The sequence below is a fragment of the Hibiscus syriacus genome, unplaced genomic scaffold (genome assembly GCF_006381635.1).
Source record: "Hibiscus syriacus cultivar Baekdansim isolate YM2019G1 unplaced genomic scaffold, ASM638163v2 tig00002237_pilon, whole genome shotgun sequence".
NCBI lineage: Eukaryota > Viridiplantae > Streptophyta > Magnoliopsida > Malvales > Malvaceae > Hibiscus > Hibiscus syriacus.
In genome coordinates, this window is record NW_024061918.1 from 6,286,344 (window position 1) to 6,310,365 (window position 24,022).

Below are 24,022 nucleotides of genomic sequence, written 5' to 3' on the forward strand. Positions count from 1 at the left end.
TTCAATTTAGAATTGTTGAGTTTAGGTCATTTGGGGTTGAGGTTCGTGTTTTCAAGGTATTATCATTACGTATTCATATCATTTCGAGTTTAGGTCAAGTTCGGAGTTGGGGTGGTTTGTTTACGTTTGAATTAGGCCAAAATGAAATTATAAAAAACCAAAATTTTAATTCGTTATTAGTCTCTAAACTATATGTAAGTTGTTTAATTTTTTTTACTTTAATTGGTTATTTTTAGGAGTTGTAATTTAATTTTTCGTGTCATTTGAGTCTTGACTAAAATTTTAAAATTTAAAAGTCTAGAGGTTAATTTTGACTAAATAAAAGTATGGGAATTAATATATAACTTTACGTATAATACAAATGACCGATGTTGGAATTTCACTGTCTAATAATTCTATAGTGCAAATCTTAAACTAGGATGGTACGAGCATTAATTATATTTAATATTTAAATATGAAAATATAACATTCTTTGAACTTGATCAATTAAGCTTAAAATTAGAGGTTTGATCTTGTTTAATATTAGTTTTTGAGTTTAAAGTTTGATTAAAAAGCTAACGTATATAAACACATTTAAAGATTATTTAAAAATTACCAAACACAAGGACTAAAAGTAAAGTTTATCTCATTTAACAAAATTCACTTGTGAAAGACTTGAACTACACTTAAATTGTAGGAGTATATTTTTGGGGACCTTCCCGTAATTTGAAAATAATTGAGGGCAAAACGATGAATTTACTAAAAATACGTGAGGTCAAAACGGTGAAGTGCAAAATAAATATCGGCTGCTGTCCCGAAGTGAATTCTCAGTAGCAGAACAGAAAAAACGAAGTCTTTCGCATCTATTCTCCGATCCTCTGGGTAAATCCTTTTCCTTTTTTTTATTTAATATTTTTGTTTATCATTGCAGTCCAGTGATTATCATCAATCCGCTTTTCATTTATTTAAACTGTATATAACTGTTTCTGTTTGAAGGATTTGTCGATGCTTAGATCTAATACGATCCATAGGTTTCAATCATCTTGGATGTGAGAAGATTAGGTTAATTTTTCTTATTTATTTCGTAATTTGTACTAATTACTTCAAATTTTGGAATTTTTGATATATCATCTTCTTTTGAATCCAATCTCCAAAAGCTGCCACCCTTACTTCTCTTGGGTTATTGGAATGGTAAAGTTAGCTCTTTTTTGGTTCTCTCCAACATGCCTATGGATTTGGATATTTAGTTTCTATTGGTTGCTTCTTGAGCAAATCTCGCTTTTTATTGTTTCTTCGAGTTGATTCGAAAAACCTTGTTAATGTTCCTTTGGGATTCTTGGGTTTGATGTTCCTATGCTTTGTTCCAACTTCCAAGTGTTTGTCTTCTGCTTCATTAGGTAATTCCCTTGCAAGTTGCAACTTGGGAAAAAATCAATCTTTTAGGTATGATTTTGAAACTGAATTGAAAGTTTAGATACTAAAATCGACCAAAACTAATAGTTTAGGTACTAATCCGTAGTTTATCCTAAAATTATATATAGGCCATTTTTTCTAATTTTCTTTAAAAACCTATTGTTTCGTCTTTTTCTCTTCTGACCCAAACCCTAAGGTAAATTTTTTAAACCTATTCACTCGTCTTCTTCTCCTCTTCTGACCCAAGCTTAACCTGGATATTGATTTCTACTTTGGGTCATAAGATTTTGATTATATTCAATATGCATCTACATTGCTCTGCTATATTTGATTTTCTATTTTCGGTCCTACTGGTTTACTTTGTCGAGAAGGACTGTGTATTTAAACTCTCGATTATCTATTTTTCTATTACACTGCTATTTGAGACGTTATGAAGGTATGTTTATATGTAATTCTTATGATGGTTAAGAAGATATTGAGGGCATGTTTGTTATGAGGGTGCATGTCAAGATTAATAAGATATTGAGGGTATTTCATTAGTCATTTAAATCGTAGTTACCTTTGGAAATAGTAGTGAATCTTCGGTTGATAAATGAGTTGGAGAAAGAGCTCAATGTATTAGGTGAAGAAGACCATGGAGGATATTTGATTTCTGCCTCTGTTTGTGCATTGCTCTGTGATTTTCTGTTTTTTGATGATTCTGTTTGTTACTCTGTCTCCCTTTGTTTATTTTGCTTTTTTGAGAAGATATATATTATTTTGAATAGGTTTAGTTATTTTTGGTTTAGGGATTAGGCCTTTGTGTTTGGGAGAATTAAAAAAAACTCATTTTAACGTTCCATATTTCCCTTTTCCTTCTTCTCCACCAGCTGTTTGGCGTTTAATTTGGATTTAATTGAAGAGGTAATATGGGTAAAGTGAAAGGGAAGCATAGATTAGATATCTACTATAAGTTAGCCAAAGAACACGGCTACCGTTCCAGAGCATCATGGAAGTTAGTACAACTGGATGACAATTTTAGATTTCTAAAATCAGCGCATGCTGTCCTCGACCTTTGTGCTGCTCCCGGTGGTTGGATGCAAGTGGCCGTGCAACATACACCCATCGGCAGCCTTGTACTCGGTCTTGATCTTGTTCCCATTGCTCCTATACGAGGTGCCATCGCTCTCCAACAAGACATAACCAAATCCGATTGCAAGTCCAAGGTTAAACGAGTCATGGAAGAGCACAGGGTTATGGCTTTTGATGTCGTTTTGCATGATGGATCCCCTAATGTTGGTGGTTCTTGGGCTCAAGAAAAAATGAGCCAAAATACTTTGGTTATTGATTCTGTTAAGCTGGCTACCCAGTTTTTGGCCCCTAAAGGCACCTTTGTCACCAAGGTTTTTAGGTCCCAAGATTACAGTTCCGTTCTATATTGTCTCAAGCAGGTGATAAACAAAACCATAGGATATATCTCTCTGTGAAGTTTTGTTTTTTTCCTTTGACACGCGTGTTTGGTTTGGTCTGCAGCTGTTTGAGGAGGTTAAAGTTTGGAAACCACATGCTAGTCGCCCAAAATCAGCTGAGACTTATGTTTTGGGGCTAAGGTATAAAGCCCCGGCAAAGATTGATCCACGCCTTCTTGATTTCAAACATCTGTTTCAGGGATCGATAGAACCACAAAAGAAGGTTTTTTAATTTCATTTTAGGTTTCAAAATCTCTTAACTGACTACTTTTGTTATCCTATTGATTGTATCTCTGCTCATTATTGTTCTTTCTGCCACATACTTGATGTAGGTGATTGATGTACTTAGGGTAACAAAACAGAAGAGACACCGTGATGGGTAAGTTTTCCCTTTATCATACAGCAATGTTACTGCTTTGTTGATAATGATTGAACATTTTTATTGAATTGATTCCTCTGCTATCTGGTTTTAAGGTTTATGTTATGCTTTGTTTCTAAGTACATGCCAATTTCAGTTATGAAGACGGGGAGACAATCTCAAAGAAGATGTCTACTGCTTCTGATTTCATTTGGTCTGATTCTCCTCTCGAAATCCTAGGTTCAGTTACTACCATAACCTTTGGGGATCCAGCTTCATTGCCTATTAAGGATCACAGTTCTACCACAGAAGAGGTGATTATCTTTTATAGTATTGCTAATCATTACCTTCTTTAATACTTGTCATTACTTACTTTGTTGCTTTATTGACAGGTCAAAGCTCTTTGTGATGATTTGCGAGTTCTACGAAAGCAGGATTTCAAGCATCTTTTGAAGTAAGAAACATAATCCTTTTCAGATTTTCCCTTTTGAGTTTTCTAGTCTAAACAATTTGTGGCAATATGAAAATATGTGAAAGTTAAGCTATAATCAGTGCACTGGGTCCTTGATCTTTTGAGAGGAGCTTGATTTGAATTCCTATTGTTCATCAGATGAAAATATGTTAGATTTATGTGCATGAATGTGATGTGTATTGATTACCTTGATTTAGGTGGCGGATGCAATTGAGAAAAGCTCTGTCTCCTTCAGAAAAGGCTACTCCTCCAACGCCTACCACTGCTAAAGATGATGATAAAGGGGATGAGGAGAACGAAGATGATAAATTACTCAATGAGATGGAGGAGCTCACATATTCCATGGAGCGTAAGAAGAAAAGAGAAAAGAAGCTTCTTGCAAAAAGACGAGCAAAGGTTTATTGCCTTATTAAGAAAAATCTGATCCCTATGTTTATGTCTTAGTGCATGTTACCATGCAAATGGAACGAATTTTGTGATTGTACCAATGATTATGTATCCACAATATAATGATTAAATGATGCCTGGTAATCTTTTTGAAAGAATTACGCTTCCATCTTTTCGGGGTGATGATATTTATGGTGTTCCACTTTGTTGTAGGATGTTTCGATGCGCACTCGTTTATTTGCTGATTTGGTACCTTGTTATTTTGCAGGACAAATCACGGAAGGCAACAGGAATACAAATAGATGCCCTGGAAGATGGTTACGTTGATCATGAGTTGTTCTCTCTTTCTTCCATTAAGGTTTGTTTTACCAAGGCTGCGAACTGGATAACTCCAATAATGTTGTAACTAGTAAAAATACAATTTATTACTGCAAGTATAAAAGACCAAAACTGACACTCATCACAAGGCTGCAGTTATGTCATTTGAACCAGGGGCATAGTTGATGTTTAACCTTATTGATTATTAATATACTGTTTCTGAACTGAGACAAGTTTTATTCTTAACATCGTTTCGGTTTACTTACACTTTGTTAATGGAAACAATGCTCTGGCATGCGTTACTGTGCAATACTAAACTGTTGCTTACAGTTGTGGTTCTTTGATATTTCCTGAAAAGTTACTTAGGTTGTCTTTTAAGCTTTATACTTTGGTAGAAACATTCATTGATGTCAGTCAATTACCATCTTTAGGGTAAGAAAGATCTTGCGGCAGTTGATTCCACCGAGTATGATGGTGGCAACATTGATCTGAGGGGTAGCGAAGATGAACAAAACCGAGAAGAAAGCACCGAGGATGAGTCATCCAGTGATATCGATTCTGATGAAGAACGCAGAAGGTTAGTATCTGCTTCTCATGACTGATATATATATATATATATATATATATATAATTTCTAACATTCTCTGTTTGTTAACCTTGTAATTTTAATGCTAGATATGATGAAAAAATAGAAGAAATCCTTGATCACGCGTATGAAGAGTATGTGTCGAAAAAGGATGGAAGTACGAAGCAGAGGAAGCGTGCAAAAGAAGCCTATGACAAGTTAGAGGTATGAAGCTCTTAAAGTGTGTATTAGAATTTAGAACTAAAAAATATTTGATCTTTTGTAGAAACTTTAACTAATAAGTGTTAACAGACTCCTCTTTTCTGCATCAAGTACTACTTCCCTATGCTTCTCTTTTGTTAATAGAAATCCTGTTTTCGCGGTGCTAGTGTCATTCCCTTATTTATTTATGCTTTCAATAGATAATGACGAATAGTTGTTAATAAAAGCTGAATATTGTTTATTGAATTTCCGTTCATGGCTGTTCAGGGTGGTGATGGTGATATTATTTTTTCTGATCATGTTTCGGAAATGGAAGAGGCTGATCCTGAAGCAAATCCTCTTATGATACTGCTAGATGACGGGGAAGGACCAACTCAGGAGGAGATTACAGACAGGTGGTTCGGTCAGGATATTTTTGCTGAAGCCGTAGAGCAAGGGGATTTAGGGAAGTATGACAGTGATGATGAAATGGAGACCGATAAACGACAGGAAAGGGCAGCTATTCTAGAGAGGTCCAAAGTAAAGAAAAAACAGGATGAAAAACTCAATATTCCGAACAAGGCCGAGGAAAAGAAAGCAAACGATGCTGCAGGCCCCAAAAGCACCAAACTCCAGGCTTCCAATGCACAGGATGATTTTGAGATTGTCCTGGCTCCAGCTACTGATTCCAGTGATGACTCGTCCTCAGATGACTCGGAAGATGATGATGTTGAGACGAAAGCTGAGGTATTAGCTTGTGCTAAGAAGATGCTCAGGAAAATGCAAAGGGATCAAATTCTCGACGATGCGTATGGTAAATATATGTTTCATGATGATGGTCTACCCAAGTGGTTCTTAGATGAGGAAAAGAGGCATTGTCAACCAATTAAGCCTGTTACAAAGGAAGAAATTGCTGCAATACGAGCACAATTCAAAGAGATAAATGCTCGACCGGTTAAGAAAGTTGCAGAGGCAAAGGCTCGAAAGAAGCGGATTACAATGAAAAAGCTAGACAAGGTCCGCCAGAAAGCAAACATCATATCAAACCAAGCCGACATCTCCGAGCGGTCAAAGGGGAAGCAAATCGAACAACTTTACAAGAAGGCTACGCCCAAAAAGCCCCAGAAGGAATACGTGGTCGCGAGGAAAGGGGTTCAAGTTATGGGCGGCAAGGGGAAAGTCCTTGTTGATCGTCGGATGAAAAAGGATGCCCGGGCACGGGGAACTGGAAAACCAGGAAAAGGTGGTTCAAAGAAGGGAAAGAACGGAAGAGCGTGGAAAGGTAAAGGATCTGTCAAGGCTTCAGGGGGCAAGGGAAACAAAGGAGCGCGCATGCATGACTGAAGCAACTTAAGTTTTGAAAGGCACACTTTTGGATGGAATTAAACAATTAATACAAATGTTAGGACTAAAGAGCTCCAATACTTTATTAAATTGTACCTTACATAGATGTTTGATAGATGCTCGGTAATCAAATGAATCTCTATTATATTCGAAGTTAACTTGGGATGGATGCTCGGTAGTCAAATGAATCTCGACTATATTCTATGTTAACTCGAGTTAAACACTTAAGTAGGGGGATAGAGTTTCACACTAAGGTGTTTAAATGCTCACTAACAGAAGTGAATTTCAAGTGCGGATAGAGCTGTTCCCATCAACGCTGAATATATGAAAGTCATCTCCATATTCTTCGGATATGAACTCTCTGCAAATTCCGAACAAGAACCAATCTACCACTGAAACAAATCCAAGTAAAAGCTATAACAAGTAATAGTTCTCGATAATCTTTTGCGATAATGGTGCATTACGCGTACCATTGATTCTCCAAAGAATCTCCCCTTCTTGTACATAAATCTTCTCGAGTTTTTTCACCCATTTTATCCTCCCACATTGCTACCAGCTGATTCATGGAGCATGCATTCCCCGGGGGTCTCAGATACAAAATCTAGTGTTCGAGGATAGTCTATGGAACTGATGGTGCATGCTGCAACGTAGACATCCTTTACAACTTTATCCTTGACAGAATTCGCCAAAGACTGGATGGATGGTCTGCGAAAACTCTTTCTTTCGCCGGACGGGTCACTCTTGCAAAATCAGTTCTTCTTTGTGTTCCCTCCTTCATTATGCAAGCTTGCATATTGCCGAAATCTCTCTATAATGAGATAGAGCGAATGGTCAGGCGCTTTATTTGGGGTTCCCCCTCCTCGACTAATCCCATCCCTCTAGTTAAATGGGAAGACCTCTGTCAACCTCTCCATACAGGCGATTGGTTAGGATATTGTTTATTGGTCGGTTTCACCAAAGAGGATTTTCACTGTTTCAAGCCCTTGTAAATCCTTATGCTCCTCTTCCTGGGCCGCTACGAATCCTTGCTAGTCTGTAATTTGGCATTTACATGTTGTGGAATGAATTAGGAGTTTTCTATGGCTCGCCATCAGAAATAGAGTGTTCACCAACTCTAACTGATACCGACGAGGTCTGGGAAATGATTCCTCTTGCTGTTTGTGTCCAGCCGAGAATGAAACTTTTCTCCATATCCTTCGAGATTGCATCACCGCTCGGAGCATTTGGCAGAGACTCCTCCAAGCTCACCCCTTTCCCTCTTTCTTTGATTTCGATCGTGAAGCTTGGCTTATGGAAAATATTAGTTATTTTTCCCGCTGTGCCGCATCCAATGGCCCTTGGTGCATTCTTTTCGCCTCCTTGGTCTGGCAGCTTTGGAAGGCTCGAAATCTTCTCGTTTTTCAAGATGTCTCTCCTTTTCCGGAAGCTATACTTCAAGTCAGCATATCCAGGAGCAAACTTTACGATGACTGTGCGCCCATTCGGAGTTCACACAGACTGCAAACCTCTTCACATGTTCAATGGTGCCCTCCGGATTTTCTAGCTATCGAGTCCGTTTACTGCTGTTCGAGCTATCGCTCGCCTTCTTGACCAAGCCTGGGTTGTTCTTTTTCGGAAAATCTATAGAGAAACAAATAGGGCTGCTGATTTTCTAGCTAAGTTCGATGACTTTCCCTCAGATGCAACTGTCGAAGTCGGCCCTCTTTCGGATTTGGGGTGGGTCGCTCTTAATAACGATGGGGCTGTGTCGCCCCAAACTGGTTTAAGTTTGATTGGGGGTACCTTCAGAGATCATTCGAGGAATTGTTTAGGTGTTTTTCACAAATCGCTAGGGACATCAACAATTCTTGAAGCAGAATTATGGGGCATATATGAAGGGCTCCGTTCAGCTTGGCAATTTGGTTTTGAAAGAGTAATTGTTCAAAGCGATTGTGAGGATGCCATCCAACTTCTTTCACCGCTGTCAGCTTCGAGTCCGTTTGCTGCTGTTCGAGCTATCGCTCGCCTTCTTGACCAAGCTTGGGTTGTTCTTTTTCGGAAAATCTATAGATAAACAAATATTTATATAATCTAATCTTATTATTTATGTATTGTTTGAATCATGACAAAAGAGAGAGAAAATAAAAAAAGTATAATAATTCTACTGGACTATATTGGAGCATAAATTACATTTACGGAACATATATCTTAAATCTTAAATTCTAAAATTTAAAATTTAAACTCTAAATTGGTAAATTATTTATTTAATATTTAAACTATTAATTTTAGTCAATTTTAATACTTAAACTTTCAATTTTTTTTAAAACCATACCTAAACTTTAGTTTTGTTTTATTCTAGTCGATAATACCAGCAATGCTCAAATCCCAGAATGCAAAAATGGTACCGATACCCAAAGGGGTACCGATACTACTTTGTATAGTAGTATTGATACCATAGGTATAATATCGATACCATCAGGCCCAACGGCTAGTAACGACTAGTTTATTTAAATATAAACAAAGGTAGTACCGATACTCCCTTTAGGAGTACCAATACCCTCTGTTCTGGGCAGTTTATTTTACACGAAAATTGATCCCCAACAACTCCAAAACATCCCCAACGACTAGAAACGGCCACAACAACATTCCAACAACATTCCAACATATAAATACAAGTTCAAGACACTTGAAGAAGGGTTAGAACACTTATCCAAGCAATCAAACACAGGAGAAGAGTTTTTTTTCCTATTTTATCTCTCTTGTAAATATTTTAATATTTTTAAGTGACACATTTCATCACACGATTGGAGAAAATTTTTAATATTTTAATTTAATAATTGTATCCACCAACCAGGTGGTGAAACGTGTCACTACCTTTGTAAAGGGGAAAAAGTTGTGATTATGCTGCCAAGGGGTTTCGAACTAGGGACAATTAGTTCCATTAAGCAAGCCCTAACTGATAGTTTTGAAAAAATTGAAAGTTTATATACTAAAACATAACAAAATTGATAGTTTATGTGCTAAATACTTTAAGTTTTTAATGGTAGAGTACTAAAGTAAAATGAAAATTTAATATTAGGTATGATTTTGAAAAAAATTAAATGTTTAGGTGCTAAAATGGATCAAAACTTATAGTTTAGATACTAAAACGGTCCAAAACTTATAATTTAGGTACTTAATGCACAGTTTACCCCTCTAGATTTTACTTGACAAAAATGTAATTTTTAAAATAAAAATTAAAATAATTTAAGAACAAGGACCTTTGAGAAAGTTCTGTTTCTTTTATATTTTGCAGTTGTCCTCTTGTAATAATAACATCACTCCTTTTTTTTTTTAAAATAAAAAGTTTATATCACACAACTATTTAAACTATATTAATTTTTTATTTAGATATTAGAAATATTTTTGTCAGAAACGTTTATTTTATATATATATTTAGTTTATGGGTTAGGTTTACAATCAATCGACGTCCAATAATTCCTCCATTGTTTTAGAACAAAAACTTACTAAATAATTCGACTTTAATCACATTTTTTGTGAAAAAATTCACTTTCCACGAACAAAGGTTGGATTGCACCATGCACTATAATTATGGAAAACACTATGGAACATGATGAATCACAATTCCTCGTGAAAACGATTTATATTTAGGGTAAAGTACACAAATGGTCTATGAGTATAAAGTGTTGTTTTATTGAGTCATTCAACTATCAAAAGTTATAAAATCACCCATCGACATGTTCCTTTGTTGAGTCCCTCGACTATTAAAAGTTACAAAAAGATCACCCGACAATTCATTATGTTCCAAATTTGTTCTTTTTTGTTAAAAAATTGACGATAGTCTAAGCTGGATATTAATCTATTGTCTGAGATATGATGAAATTTGATCTAGAATCTCAAACCACTATCATATCTCAGAGAACAAATTAAAATCAAGTTCAAATTGTCGTAAATATTCTAATGAAAAAGGACAGTTTTGGAACATTATGAATAGTCATGTAACACCCTAATCCAGTTCGACCGAAGAACGACGAACTACAATGCCACATGAAACCACCAAAGTGGCTAACCAAAAAATTTTCTTTTAAAACAGTTGTAAACCATGTTATAAAAAGTCACCTATAACAATATAAAATAAAAAGTAATAAATTTAAGTTTACAATACAACGGAGCTCCTAAATCATCCAAATAATACAACGAGTTTAAATCAAAATAGAGTTACAATTGAGTACAAAAAGGGTATACAATAGTACATGCCCTATAATAAAAATCAAGACGTACTTTGAGTATTTTTGCTGAGCTGGAATATCTGATGATGATAACGCTCCACGAACGATCTCCTAAGAACCTGCAAACGGAATCACATTCCGAACGTTGAGCTTACGAGCTCAGTGCCACACTAATAAATATACTATACTAATTCATTCACTAAATGAGCATTCTAGTGGCAGGTATGAAGACATAGGATGCTAATATGACATGTTAGGGTAGGCATCATGGTGTGGCTGAGTGTTATGCATATCGGAGTGCACACCCCTCTAGCCTTCCTAAAATAACCTTGGGTATTTGGGGTAAGATCTGAAACTACATCGAAAACATACACCCGATCAACTTATTTTGTCGAGTCTTGGAGTACCTACGCCTAGTTGGCTTCTAAAGCACATTGACACTGACTGGGATATATCCAAACTGAACGATCGTCGTCTACTAAAGTGACTCGTCTGTCCTGACTATTTCCCGAGCATCAAACAAGGCTAGTTTTATTTCATCATAGTTGTTATTGTTTCTAACTATTCTAACTTGTAGTTTTATTTCATGGCATTTTGGCATTATTGGGTCCCTCAATTATATCCCTTAAAACCCTTGGGTACTATTCATAGGTATCGATAATAAGCCCCTCAGTATTGGTACTAACCTATGGGTATCAATACTAACCCCTGGATATCGATAATACTAACTTATTGAAGGCTGATAGAAAAAGAGCTAGTATCGATACTCGTGATATATGGTATTGATACTTTCCTGAGTATCGATATCGAATTTGACTTCGATGTTCTAAAAAATACCTAAGAATCGATATCCATATTGGAGAGTATCGATACTCTACCCTCGGTATTGATACTTCCATGAGTACCAATACCAAACATGGCTACTGGAATCTACTAAGTGAACTTGGTATAGATACCACCCTGTGAGTATTGATACCTTACCTACAGTATCGATATCCATTATAGTATCGATACTTCTATCCTAAAATCCCCTTATTTTTGGCTAGGTGAATAACAATATCGATATTGTTCTTCTAGTATCGATACTCGAGCCAAAAAATACTCTGTTTTGGGTACAAAATGCTCCTCCAACACTCCCATGAGTTCTACTAAGGTCCCCAAATGTTATTAAAGTGTTATGTATGAGAACAGTGGGTCATATTAATCCATAAACATGTTGAAAACACCAACCACTGAAATCTATTATGAACATGTTTCATGACTCATGCAAGCTAACAAAGCATACCTAGTGTCCTATATATGGTATAGTTGAGTTAGAAGTGAGTTACCTTGAATTTCTAAGTTGCTGGAAACACCCAAGGTTCAACCAAGGACTAACTCTTCTTTTCACTTAGCTTTGGAGCTTTCTCCAACTTCTATTACTAAACAAGAACCAATCACAATTCTTAATAACATTGGTGGGGAGTTTAGAATGTTTCTTGAGGCTTGAATCTCTCAAAAAAAGAGTTGGTTTCAATTAGGTTTTTAAACCCCCACTAAACCCATATTTTGGATACTATGGTGAAATGAAGAGATTGAGGGCTTGAATTGAAGCCTTTAAGGTGGAGGTTATGATTCTTACATTTAAAATGCCAAAATAGGATTGGAAGGCCACTAAGTTATCACCTTTGAAGATCACAAGAGGAAGAAAGAATGAGAGAAAGATGAAGGATGAAGAAAAGGGTGGAGAAAAAGAGACAAAACTCTTCCACATTGACATCATCCCATATTAAGGGAATTCAACTTTTGAAAAAGGCGATGGGCAATTTGTTGCTTTGTTCCCTTAAGTCTTAACCCCATTATAAAGGTGTCCCCCTTTATAACAACTTGGGCTCAACCCAAGCCCAAATTTGCACTACATGGGTCAAGTTTTCTTATAAGGCTAATGGTCTTATCTAACACACCCTCGAATTAACCTGAAACTATTAATCTAGGATTTAGAGCATTACAACTCCCACTACTAGAAAGAAATTTCATCCTTGAAATTTACCTGGATAGAAGAGGTGAATGTACTAAAGTTGCATGTCTTCCTCGGTTTCCCAAGTTGCTTCTTCAAGGCCATGGTTTCTCTACAACATATTTACTAAATGAATCCTCTTGTTCCTTATGTCTTTTCAAGTCTTGCTAAGATTCTGATCGGTTCCTCCTCTTAGGTTATGTCTAGGCTCAACTCGATCTATTCTAGTGGTATGACGTGAGATGGACCGGAACGATATCTCCTAAGCATGGGTACATGAAACACATTTTGAATGGGCTCCAGCTCTGGCGATATGGCTAACCGGTAAGCCACCGGTCCAACCCTCTCTAGTATCTCATAAAGTCCTATGAAGTGCATAGTTAACTTTCTCTTCCGCCCAAAATGAAGCACTTTCTTCCATGGGGAAACCTTGAGGTACACTTTTCCCCCACTTCAAACTCTATGTCCTTACAGGTCTTCATACGATTTTTGTATGTATTAGACTTCTTTTAATCAATTATGAATAAATCTAACTTTCTTATCAGTTTCTCTGATCAATTCTAGACTCATTATCTTACCCTTACTGAGCTCTGTCCAACTTAGTGGAGTTCTACACTTGCGTCTATTCAGGACCTCAAGCAGAACCATTTGAATGCTCAACTGAAAATTATTATTGTACGTAAACTCCAATAATAGCCATTGATCTCTCCAACTACCTCCGGGATCTATAATGATGCATCTAAGCATGTCCTCTAATATCTAGATGAGACATTATGCCTGACTGTCTATCTGAGGATGGAAAGAGGAACTGATGTTTAGTTTGGTGCTTAGAGATTCATGAAGGGCTTTTCGAAATTAGGAAGTGGATCGATGATGTCTATTGGATATGATGGAAGTTGGTACTCCTTGCAACCTCACTATCTCACGAATGTATAAGTGAACTAACCTCTTTAAGGTATAATCCATCTAAATGGGAGGAAATGAGTTGATTTGATTAAATAGTATACTATGATCCAAATTGCGTCATGTCTCTGTCTAATCAAGGGTAACCCAATCATGAAGTCGATGGTCACCCTATTCTATTTTCACTGAGGAATCTGAATGTCTGAAGAAATCTTGAATGAACTTGGTGTTCCACTTTAACCTGCTGATAGACTAAGCATCTAACGACAAACTCTGACAATTCCCTTTATATCCGTCCACTAATAGAACTGTCAAAGCTCCTAATACATATTGTTATTGCATAGGTTAACTGAGAGTGGAATGCAATGTGCCATGTAAAGAATTCTACTGTGCAAATGAACGTCCATGGCTATGCATAATTGACCCTTAAAGTATAACACACCCTCATCATGCAACTCAAAGCTCGAAGCCTTGCTTCGACGAACCTATTCAACCCGAGCCCTTAACTGATCATCTGAACTATGTGGACTCTTGGTCTCACCTACTAACTCTAACTTAACTCACAACTCAATTAACAACCCACCTTCACTAGTCAAGCTCAATCGTCCTTGGAGAGCTTGCAACTCTATCATCAACTTCCTTCTCAAGGCTTCAATCACAATAATTTTCTTTACATATATATGGTATTCTATCATACAGTCATAGTCCTTAAGCAGCTCGAACCACATATATTGTCTTAATTTCAACTATTTATATGCGAGTAGATACTTAAGACTTTTGTGATCAGTGAAAAGTGACATTTCTCGCTAAAAAGGTAGTATCACCAAATCTTCAATTCAAACACCACTGTTGCTAGCTCATGGTTGTGGGTAGGGTAATTGCACTCATGATGTTTAAGTTGGTTGGATGTATAAGCTATGACCTTACCTTTCTGCACCAAGACGCATCCAAGACCATTCAACAAAGCGTCACTAAAAACTATGAAGTCCTTAATCAATTCCAGTTAAGTCAGCACTAGGGCCTGAGTGAAGATGGTCTTCAACTGATCAAAGCTCTTTTGTCGCTTTTTATCCCACATAAAAGGAACTTACTTTTGAAACAATTTGGTTAGTGGGGAAACTATCATAAAAAACATAAAAAAATCAATGATAGTACCTGGATAAACCTAGAAAACTACGTACCTCAGAAAAAATCTTAGGTGGCTCACACTCCACAATTGCCTGAATCTTATGTGGGTCAACTCGAATGTTGTATGCTGACACAACATGGCCTATGAATGAAACCTTTGGAAAAAAAACTCATACTTTCCAAACTTAGCATATAATTGACAGTCTCAAAGCGTCTGCAAGATGATGCGAAGATGCTGATCATGTTCCTCCTCTAATCGAGAATACATAATGATGTCATCCATGAATACTACTATGAATTGATCTAGATAGGGGGTGAAAGACTCGATTCATTAGGTCCATGAATACCGTTATAGCATTGATAAGTCCAAACGACATTACCAAGAACTTATAAATAATCATGCATCATCTTAACGGTTGTCTTCACCAAATCAGTATCTTTCATCTTCAACTAATAGTAACCTGACCGTAAATCAATCTTGGGAAACACATATGCTCCCCTCAGCTGGTCGAAGAGATATTCTATCTTAGGAAGTGGGTAACGGTTCTTGATGGTTAACTTGTTCAACTGCCTATAGTTGATGTACAACCTTATCGACCCATCATTCTTCTTAACAAACAAGACAGACACTCCCCACAGAGAGATGCTTGGTCATATGAAGCCTTTCTCTAATAACTATTAAATTTGAGCCTTTAACTACTTCAGCTCCGTTGGAGCTATACAATAGGAACAATATGCACTAGAGCCAAACCCGAAATTACCTCGATGCCAAATTCTAGTTCACGGTTGGGTGGTAAACCCGATAATTCTTCTAGAAACACATTGGGGAAATCTAGCACTGGTCGGATATCCTCGAGTGTTGGATTTGAAATTTGAGTGTCGACCACATGAGTTAAGAAGGCCTCACATCCCCGTTCGATTATCCGTTGAGCTTTTATAGCTAGTACAATCTTGGATTGGCCCGGCTTCTAACTAGTCATTACTAACTTATTACCATCATGTCTGCTTTTTTATTTCAATCTGGCATCGTGCTTAATTAACCAATCCATACCTAAGATTATGTAAAACTCTCATAATAGTAACTCCATCAAGTCCATTAGGAAGGTCTGACCTTGAATTTCTACTAGGCATCTCCGGTGAATCTTATCTACTAGAGCATCTAGATTTGGAGGGCTCGATACTAAAACTTTTACCTCTAAGTCTTTGGCTGGTATTTCTATCTCTTGAACTAGGTTGGAGAAGATATAGGAGTGAGTGAAACCGAGATCTATCAATTCAGTATCTGGAATGGAAAACACTATTAATGTACCTAATATCATGTCTGTTGCATCATACTCTTCATAATCTCTCGCAGTATACTGTTTGGAGGTTACCTTCAGATCTGCATTGGCCACTGATCTGACTATCCATCTGCTATACTGTTCAGATGTAGTATTACTACCCCTCACTGGTCTTCGACCCCTTTACACAGACGAAGCCGACCTCTGAGTCACTACTAGAGTTACTTCCTGAGTCCTTGGGCAGTCTCTGATGAAGTGATCAAAGTAGTCACAACTGAAGTAACCCTTCGATCACTGCTGGTACATCCATGGGTGCCTCTTCCACATATATATGATGAGTGAAGACTCTCACTAAATCAACGATGCTTGCTCCAGAGACTAACGTCAGGGGTCTCCTCATAGACTCAAACCTACCTCCGTGGTCTGAACTCTGACCAGCTTTTCTCGACTGCACTGTTGGGGGTATCCACGTACCCTGACTATCTCTAAACCTCTTAGATAGAGTCTACGATGGCCTTGTCGACTGATTAGCTCTCTTGGACTGTGCCACAGTCTCACTGGACTATCTAGCCCTCTTACTCAAGACCCTATCGATTTGTTTCACCTGGCAGGATAACTCAGCACAGACCCTAGGAGAGTTGGCTACAAAGAGCGACAAAATATCAAGGTATAGGCCTTTTATGAATCTACGAAAGTGGTTCTCATCTGTCAAAACCAACTCAGGAACGTATCTACTCAACTTGAGAAACTCTCGCTTATAATCTATCGCGATACGATCCCCTTAAGCCAGATATAGAAATTTCTCCCTCAGATTACCAGTGTGAGCCTCTCCTATGTGTTTCTGGTGGAACTCGAACAAGAACATCTCCTAAGATGACCTCACTGGCTCTAGTGTCAACTCTATTATCTCTCACCAGTCAATGGCGTCACCCTTAAATAGGGCGGTGACGCACTCGAGCTTACTATTAGGGTTAAAGTGCAGTTGTTAGAGAGTGTGGAGGGTCTCTCTAATCTACTAATATGCTTCTATGGGATCATTATCCCCTAAACCAAAGAACTCAATGATCTTTTATCCGTAGAATTTCTTTAATGGGACTCATAAGATGCTACTATTGATTGGGATAGAGGTACTGGTGAGGGAGGTAGTGTAGCTGAGGCGTTGGGTGTAACACCCATAACATGTATACTTCTCAAGATACGAGTTAAATATGTTATATTAACACTATAAACATTCATTGATGATAGACACTTAAAATTTTGTTTCATTACAAAACATCATTTTACCAACTTTTAAATTATTTCGTTAATTGCGTAAAGTCATAAAATAATAAATTTTCACCTAAAACAAGTCTATTTTTAGGTAGCAATTAGGCAGTTTAGTGTTGTTTCATAAATTATATAAAATTACTGAAACACTACTTAATTAGAAAACCATTTAAAACATATATATATATATATATATATATATATATATATATATATATATATATACTATTCATTCATAAATACAAACATAACTAGACTAGCCAAAATAAATGGTCCTAATTTACTATTAAATCATTTAAAAACAAATCCAATAAGGCAATGTACATATATAATATACATGCCACTAATAAGTCAAAGATAAGATGTCTTACTGATATTTATATTAGGTATGATTTTCTGAAAAGATGCTCAAGAGGCTCCTCACTTCACGTTCTTTTTCTATCCGAACCTACACATGAAAATCATAACGCGCTAAGAAATACTTAGTGAGGCAATAACATAGCTAAGGTAAGATAAAATATAATTATCATAAAATACTTTAAACCATAAATGTATAATTTAATTAAAAACATTTAAACTTTCAAATCGAGCTATTCAAGTCGTTTTCCTCATGAAAACCTGAAAAATCATCATCTCATGATTTTATCAACAATCATGTAAACTAACATCAAATACAATAAACAATTATATTCTTTTCATTCATACTTTAGAACTTTTATTTCATTTTCCATATTCTTTTCTTTTATATACTTATCATCACTCTCACATTTACCTTTATAGCCCAATGTATATGCAAGAGAATATAAGGTACTAGTGAGTCAAATGAGTGTGTGAAATAAGTACTTCACGATGCTATCATCGTATCAGAATAATGCACTCCATGTGCATTTATATAATTTGCATCAACGGTGTTACTCATAATGTAAACAAATGTACCAGATCATAATCAGAATCACTCCACCTCATGGCATGCCAATTGTACCTACGACTCTCAATGCAATACAAAATGGGCTTTTAGATCCTATCTTATTTGCTTCATAATCCATATTTCAAATTCAAAATCAGTTTTTTACTTCATCATTGTCAAAATAGAACATGGTCAGTTAATACCCTAAATCATCCATAAAACTTTATACAAACACTGTGTAAATAATTCATATTTAAAATAGATATTATACTTTAAAATAATACGAGATTGACTTATCACAAGTCACACTCAATAAAATTAATTAAATAAACTAATTGTAATCATTTTGACACTTTATTTATAAATCAAAATATAAGTCTCACTAAGCTTTAGGTTTAATCCTTTGCTTTCGATTGCTTCGACTACAAAATTTGTCGAAATTTCAATATCTAGCAGTTTGCACTACCTTCAAAGAAGTATTATTCTATATTAATATAAATATTTAAAAAAATATTCCATTTATACCACTGGAAACTAGACTCGAATACAAATCTAACCATATAAGTTAATTCTTCTAGTTCAACTTGTACAATCTATAGCGAATTTTCAAAGTTGACTTATAGAAACTGTTTTGAGAATAATCTGCTGCCCTATTTTCTGACCTATCATTGATTAAAAATTCATATCTTTTTGTATACACCTCGAAATCAGTAGCCGTTTGATTTAAATGAAATTAGGCTGAAATAAAAATCCAACGGTATATAGATCATTCTCTAACCACTTATGTATAATTTATGATGATTTTCTAAACTTACTATTCAAATCATAATTTCTAGGCAACTTTCCTTAATTAACATCCTTAGCTTATTCCATAATTCTATTAATGTATCAAATGGACATTTATACATGAATCACAAATCTCATAATATTTAGGAGTCACTTATTACCATAGTAACTCCATCACTGGCTCATTCAAGCCAATGTTTGTTTGATAACATAAATAAAAAGTTAAATATGCACTCACTTTTGCCTCACTATCAAACTTTTCCTACGATAATCTTCTCAATCCCACACTTTTTCCTTCACTTTCAAGTCACTTGGGTCACTAAATTGATCAAGGTATGACAACATCATATAATTAACATAAAATATTCAAACTATATGTTAGTATCGTACTAACATAATCTAAACTTAATAATATAAAAGTCTATAGAAATAAAATCGATACTTAATCGATATAAAATAAAATCATATTTCCATCATAAATTTCACACTTCTCAAAATACTCATTCGATTATATAAATATTTATTTTATCATCATAAACTTCAACTTTTTCCAACATTGCATTCAAATTACTAATTATGAATTCTTTTAGAATTCATATCAACCTTTCCATTTAATTCATAATGATCCTTCACCATCATGATCATTTCACATAATTTACTAAAATTCCATCACCTTGATAATGTACTCAATTTAATACCTCAACATTCAAAGGCTTGCAATTTCATCCTCTTTTTCTTTAGACTTTTCTAATTCAACCACCTACTTTAATAAACTTGCAATTTGATCCCAAAATAATATTTTAACTCTAAAAATCAATATGCTAATAAATTTTACAGAATTGTAATTTTCATAACAAAATAATATCATCACTTTTAAAAACTCATAATTAAGTCCCATCTATTGAGACTATTCGAATTCCATAATTATACTTATCCAAATTTGCATTTTGACCCTCAATCATTAATCTAACTTAAAATTCCAACATTTCAGTATTAAAATTCAAATTGAACACCCCAATTAACACAATTATGCAATAATATCTCACAATTTTTGAAACTTGTAAAATAGCCCTTTTTCTATTTCAAGCTTCCAAATTGATCTCCAAAGCTTGTAGGACACATCTAATATCAATTCTAAATCATAGGAAAATTTTCAATATTTCGCCCTAAATTTCCCTTTACGGTTGAATGTCCCAAGTCATCTAGGGCTTAATTTACATTCAATTTCAAGAATGAATTCAACTTTCTTACATCAAATTCATGTTATTTCAATCATCGCAACATTAAATTAAATTAAAATCCAATCATTCTTAACAAACCCTGGTATGGTCGAATGTCTTATATAACTCTACACTTGATTTTAATCATCAGACATACTTGGAAATTAATCTACAATATCAAAAGCATAATAATCTTCCATTAAATCTTCAAAATCAAACATGTTCTTCATATAGCCTAATCACCAAACTCATCATAAAAGCATGATTTCCATGAAATTTTTATACCAAATGATAAAGAATTTCAAGAGGATTAATTCTCTATCTTATAGCTTAATCCAAAAATCAATAGAATAAGTTTAAAAATGAACTTGAAATTTTTTACCTCTTTTAGCTATGGTGTTCACGGTTTGCTAGAGAATAAGAGAACAATTCTGGACTTTTCAATATTAATTAACTAATACACGTCTTTACAATAATATAAATGAGTTTAAATTTCATTTATAACTAGTTTACCATTTTGTTATTAATAAAACTTGATAATTTCAACCATGCCATTGCAATATCCTCCATCAAAATATTCCTTATTTAAATATGAACCAAATTGTCTTTGAATTTCTACTTTGGCCACGCAATTTTCAAAAATTGCATTTTGTTCATTAAATTTCCATTGTTCGGCCAAATCTAACAAATTAACTTCAATTCCACTGATACATGCCAAATTTCACTGATCTAAAGTATGGAAATAATATTTCCAACCTTTATATAGCACCTTCAAATTTTTGTGAAATTCTGATTCGATCTGATTATCCGATTTCTATACCGAACTTTATCGCTTTATAGATTTTAATACGAATCTCATACCAAAAATATGATTCCCTCAAAAATTATTGTTTTAGGCCAAACAGTTCATTTACAGGATAAAATATATAACTTTTCAATTTTATATTTTTGGTCCATAAACTTTCATAAAGTTTATACTTTAGTCACCAAACTTTTAAAACTTACATTTTTGTCCTTAACCAAAAAATGGGGAATTGCATTGGGTATAGCCCTTACTATCTACCCAAGGGATGAGGTAAGGTTCCTAAATAAGGTTGCATCCTCGACCCCTGTATCTACTAGTACATCATGATGGTCCGTGTTCGGGATGAACTCGTCATCGATGTTGGCTGCTAGAGATGCATGAATCTTGTCCCTACCGTCCTAACTGTATTCTGGATCATCTACAATAGGTTTTCTTTGAAATTTGAAATAAATGGAGGTTATTATCGTCATTCTAATCTATATAGTACTCTTGACTCTCTAGAGGCATGTACACGTTTAGAGCATGACTAACTCTATCCCACGGGTCCTAGGAACCACTAAATGAGCATACAAGTTCCATAGGTATAACGACATACAATGCTAATATGACATGACGGGGTAGATATCATAGTGTACCTGAGGGTTCTGCATCTCGGAGTGCACACCCCTCTAGCATTCCTAATGTAACACCCTTACCCTATATAATTCCTAAATATGATTCAAAATGTCACATATTGATTTACTAATATTCATTAGAATTCATTTATTCAAAAATTACAATTAATCATTTATTATTAATCGAGTAATATCAGTTTTTATTTTTTTTCAAGCTAATTTTGATTTCAAGCAGCAATTTAGCAGTTCAGAAACTGCCTAATTTCAACCTTAACTGGTTTCTCCATTTTTATTCTATTTTACTGAATATTATACCTGTAATCCATTTAAACATTTTCAACACTAATATAACTATCTCCATTCATTTTAATAACATAAACTAATTCATAAACTATTACAACTAAGTCTAAACTAGTTTATGATCATCTATTACTATTGTATACATGCCAACTAGTAAAATCACAATAAATCATATAGATGTCATAATTGATACATAGAGATATACTCCTCGATAACTAGGATGCCAAGAAATCCTTACTACGATTCCTGCTTTTTACCTACACATGAAAATCATCACATGCAAGTATACACTTAGTGAGGCAATCATAGTAATAGTCAATGCAATACAACACAGATAAATATAAATAAATAACATTACTCAATTCATTATGATCACTTTACCTATATTTCAGTCATGTTACCATATATTAACATGATATAAATCATATATAAAATTTCTTACTAATATACTTGTCATTCATTCCAAAAGCTCATAACCTTTTTCACATGTTTATAATTTATTAACCGATAACCATATCCCAAATATAAGCCTATGATAACCCTGAGTATACGACTCAAAATATACACCGAAGTGCTAATACACATAAGGTTGTGCCCACCATAATACACACAAGGTCGTGCCTACCATATACACTAAGTTTCCTTTATATACACTATAATGATAATTCAAATATGCAACTTGCTGCTAGACTCTATGGCATGCCAATTATACAATTGTCCTTCAATAAAATACTTGGACATATAGTCTATATTTATTTCATCCATGGCAAAGTATATCAACATAATTTAATTTAACATTTGACACTTCATACTAGAAATAACATTCATGATAAACATTATATATAAACTAGTGATCCATGCATTTATATTCAACTTTTGACATAACTAGAACATGTTAAATACATGATAAATGGTATATATATCATGCCAATATAAATAAGGTCGACTCATCGCAAGTCTTCATAATGATGTATAAAACATCCATGCTTCATGTTATGTATGCATTGCACTCACCTTGACACTTTTTATACAAGTCAAAATTTAAGCCTCGCTAAGCTTTAAGCTCGATCCTTTTCTTTTCCTTTGATGTTACTTTGATATCAATTTTGATTGTTGTCTATTAATACATCAAACATATAACACGAATAACCAAAAGCACGTGTTAGTATCCATCCAACCCATGAGCATATAGTGTAGAAAAAATTTACAAAATTCATTTCAATGCAACTGATACATGCATCACAAGACTCGCATCAAAAGAATATAGACTAACACTTCTAAGTGATCCATACGACAAAGCATTGGAAAATAAGAACAACAGAGTAACAGACTTGCGACTGGTTTTTGGATAGGATCCTGATGTTATTTGATCAACATGTCTTTTGGAGTTACAAATGTCTATCTCTTAGCTTTCCAACTGTTCTTGAATCACATTAATTTGATGTCGGGCGGGATTAATGCGATATTTAATAAATATTATGAATTTTTAATATTTTCATAAATTATATGTAATATAATTTAGCATAATGCAACGAAATAACACTAAAGTTTGATAGTGTCGTAACCGTCTTTCGGTTGGTTCCCGGAATTGGGCTTCGACTTGAAAAATGTGATTGGAGTCGCCACCGATTATTTATTTAAAAATAAATAGGTTAATCGGATACCTTATATCTTACCTGATATGCGTCTTACCAAAGATATGTCGGATTCGGGAGTCGGTTACGGTCAAGGAAGGATTAGCACCCTTGAACCGCCCTTTCGGTACTACGTAATTTCCAGTTGTTTTTAATTAAGAAAATCGAAAGTTAAAATTTAAAGGTAACATATGATCCAAAATTACTTACCTTCGATCAATTTGAAAGAGTACCCTTAAAGAGTTGAGAAACATGTTAGATATAAAAAAAAATAAAGAAAATAAATAAATAAATTCAACCAAAATAAAAAGAAATAAAATAAAATACAATAATAAATAAATAAATAAAGCATAGGAAAATGATAGTAAATAATAGTATAAATATAAAATAAAAAAGGTAATATATATAAATAAATAAAATACACATAAAGAAAATGAAGCAATAAATATAATATATATAATAATGATAAAAGGTAATATACGTAAATAGA

At 34.7% G+C, this 24,022-nt stretch overlaps 1 protein-coding gene and 1 long non-coding RNA gene across 2 annotated transcripts; one reads left to right on the top strand and one right to left on the bottom strand.

Annotated features, from left to right (window-relative positions):
• Positions 1-2,255: 2,255 nt before the first annotated feature.
• LOC120142467 (adoMet-dependent rRNA methyltransferase spb1-like) lies at positions 2,256-6,643 on the top strand. The gene is made up of 10 exons (XM_039157148.1): positions 2,256-2,822; positions 2,905-3,063; positions 3,173-3,219; positions 3,356-3,512; positions 3,591-3,652; positions 3,868-4,066; positions 4,326-4,415; positions 4,807-4,952; positions 5,051-5,165; positions 5,430-6,643. Exons 1-10 carry the CDS (start codon positions 2,301-2,303, stop codon positions 6,483-6,485), a joined length of 2,553 nt encoding a protein of 850 aa, XP_039013079.1. The 5' UTR covers positions 2,256-2,300; the 3' UTR covers positions 6,486-6,643.
• Positions 3,162-22,396, bottom strand: LOC120142483. Its single transcript, XR_005517859.1, has 3 exons — positions 22,385-22,396; positions 20,399-20,403; positions 3,162-3,294 (listed from the first exon to the last, which is right to left on the bottom strand). It is a non-coding gene; the product is annotated as an uncharacterized LOC120142483 (long non-coding RNA).
• Positions 22,397-24,022: the final 1,626 nt, after the last annotated feature.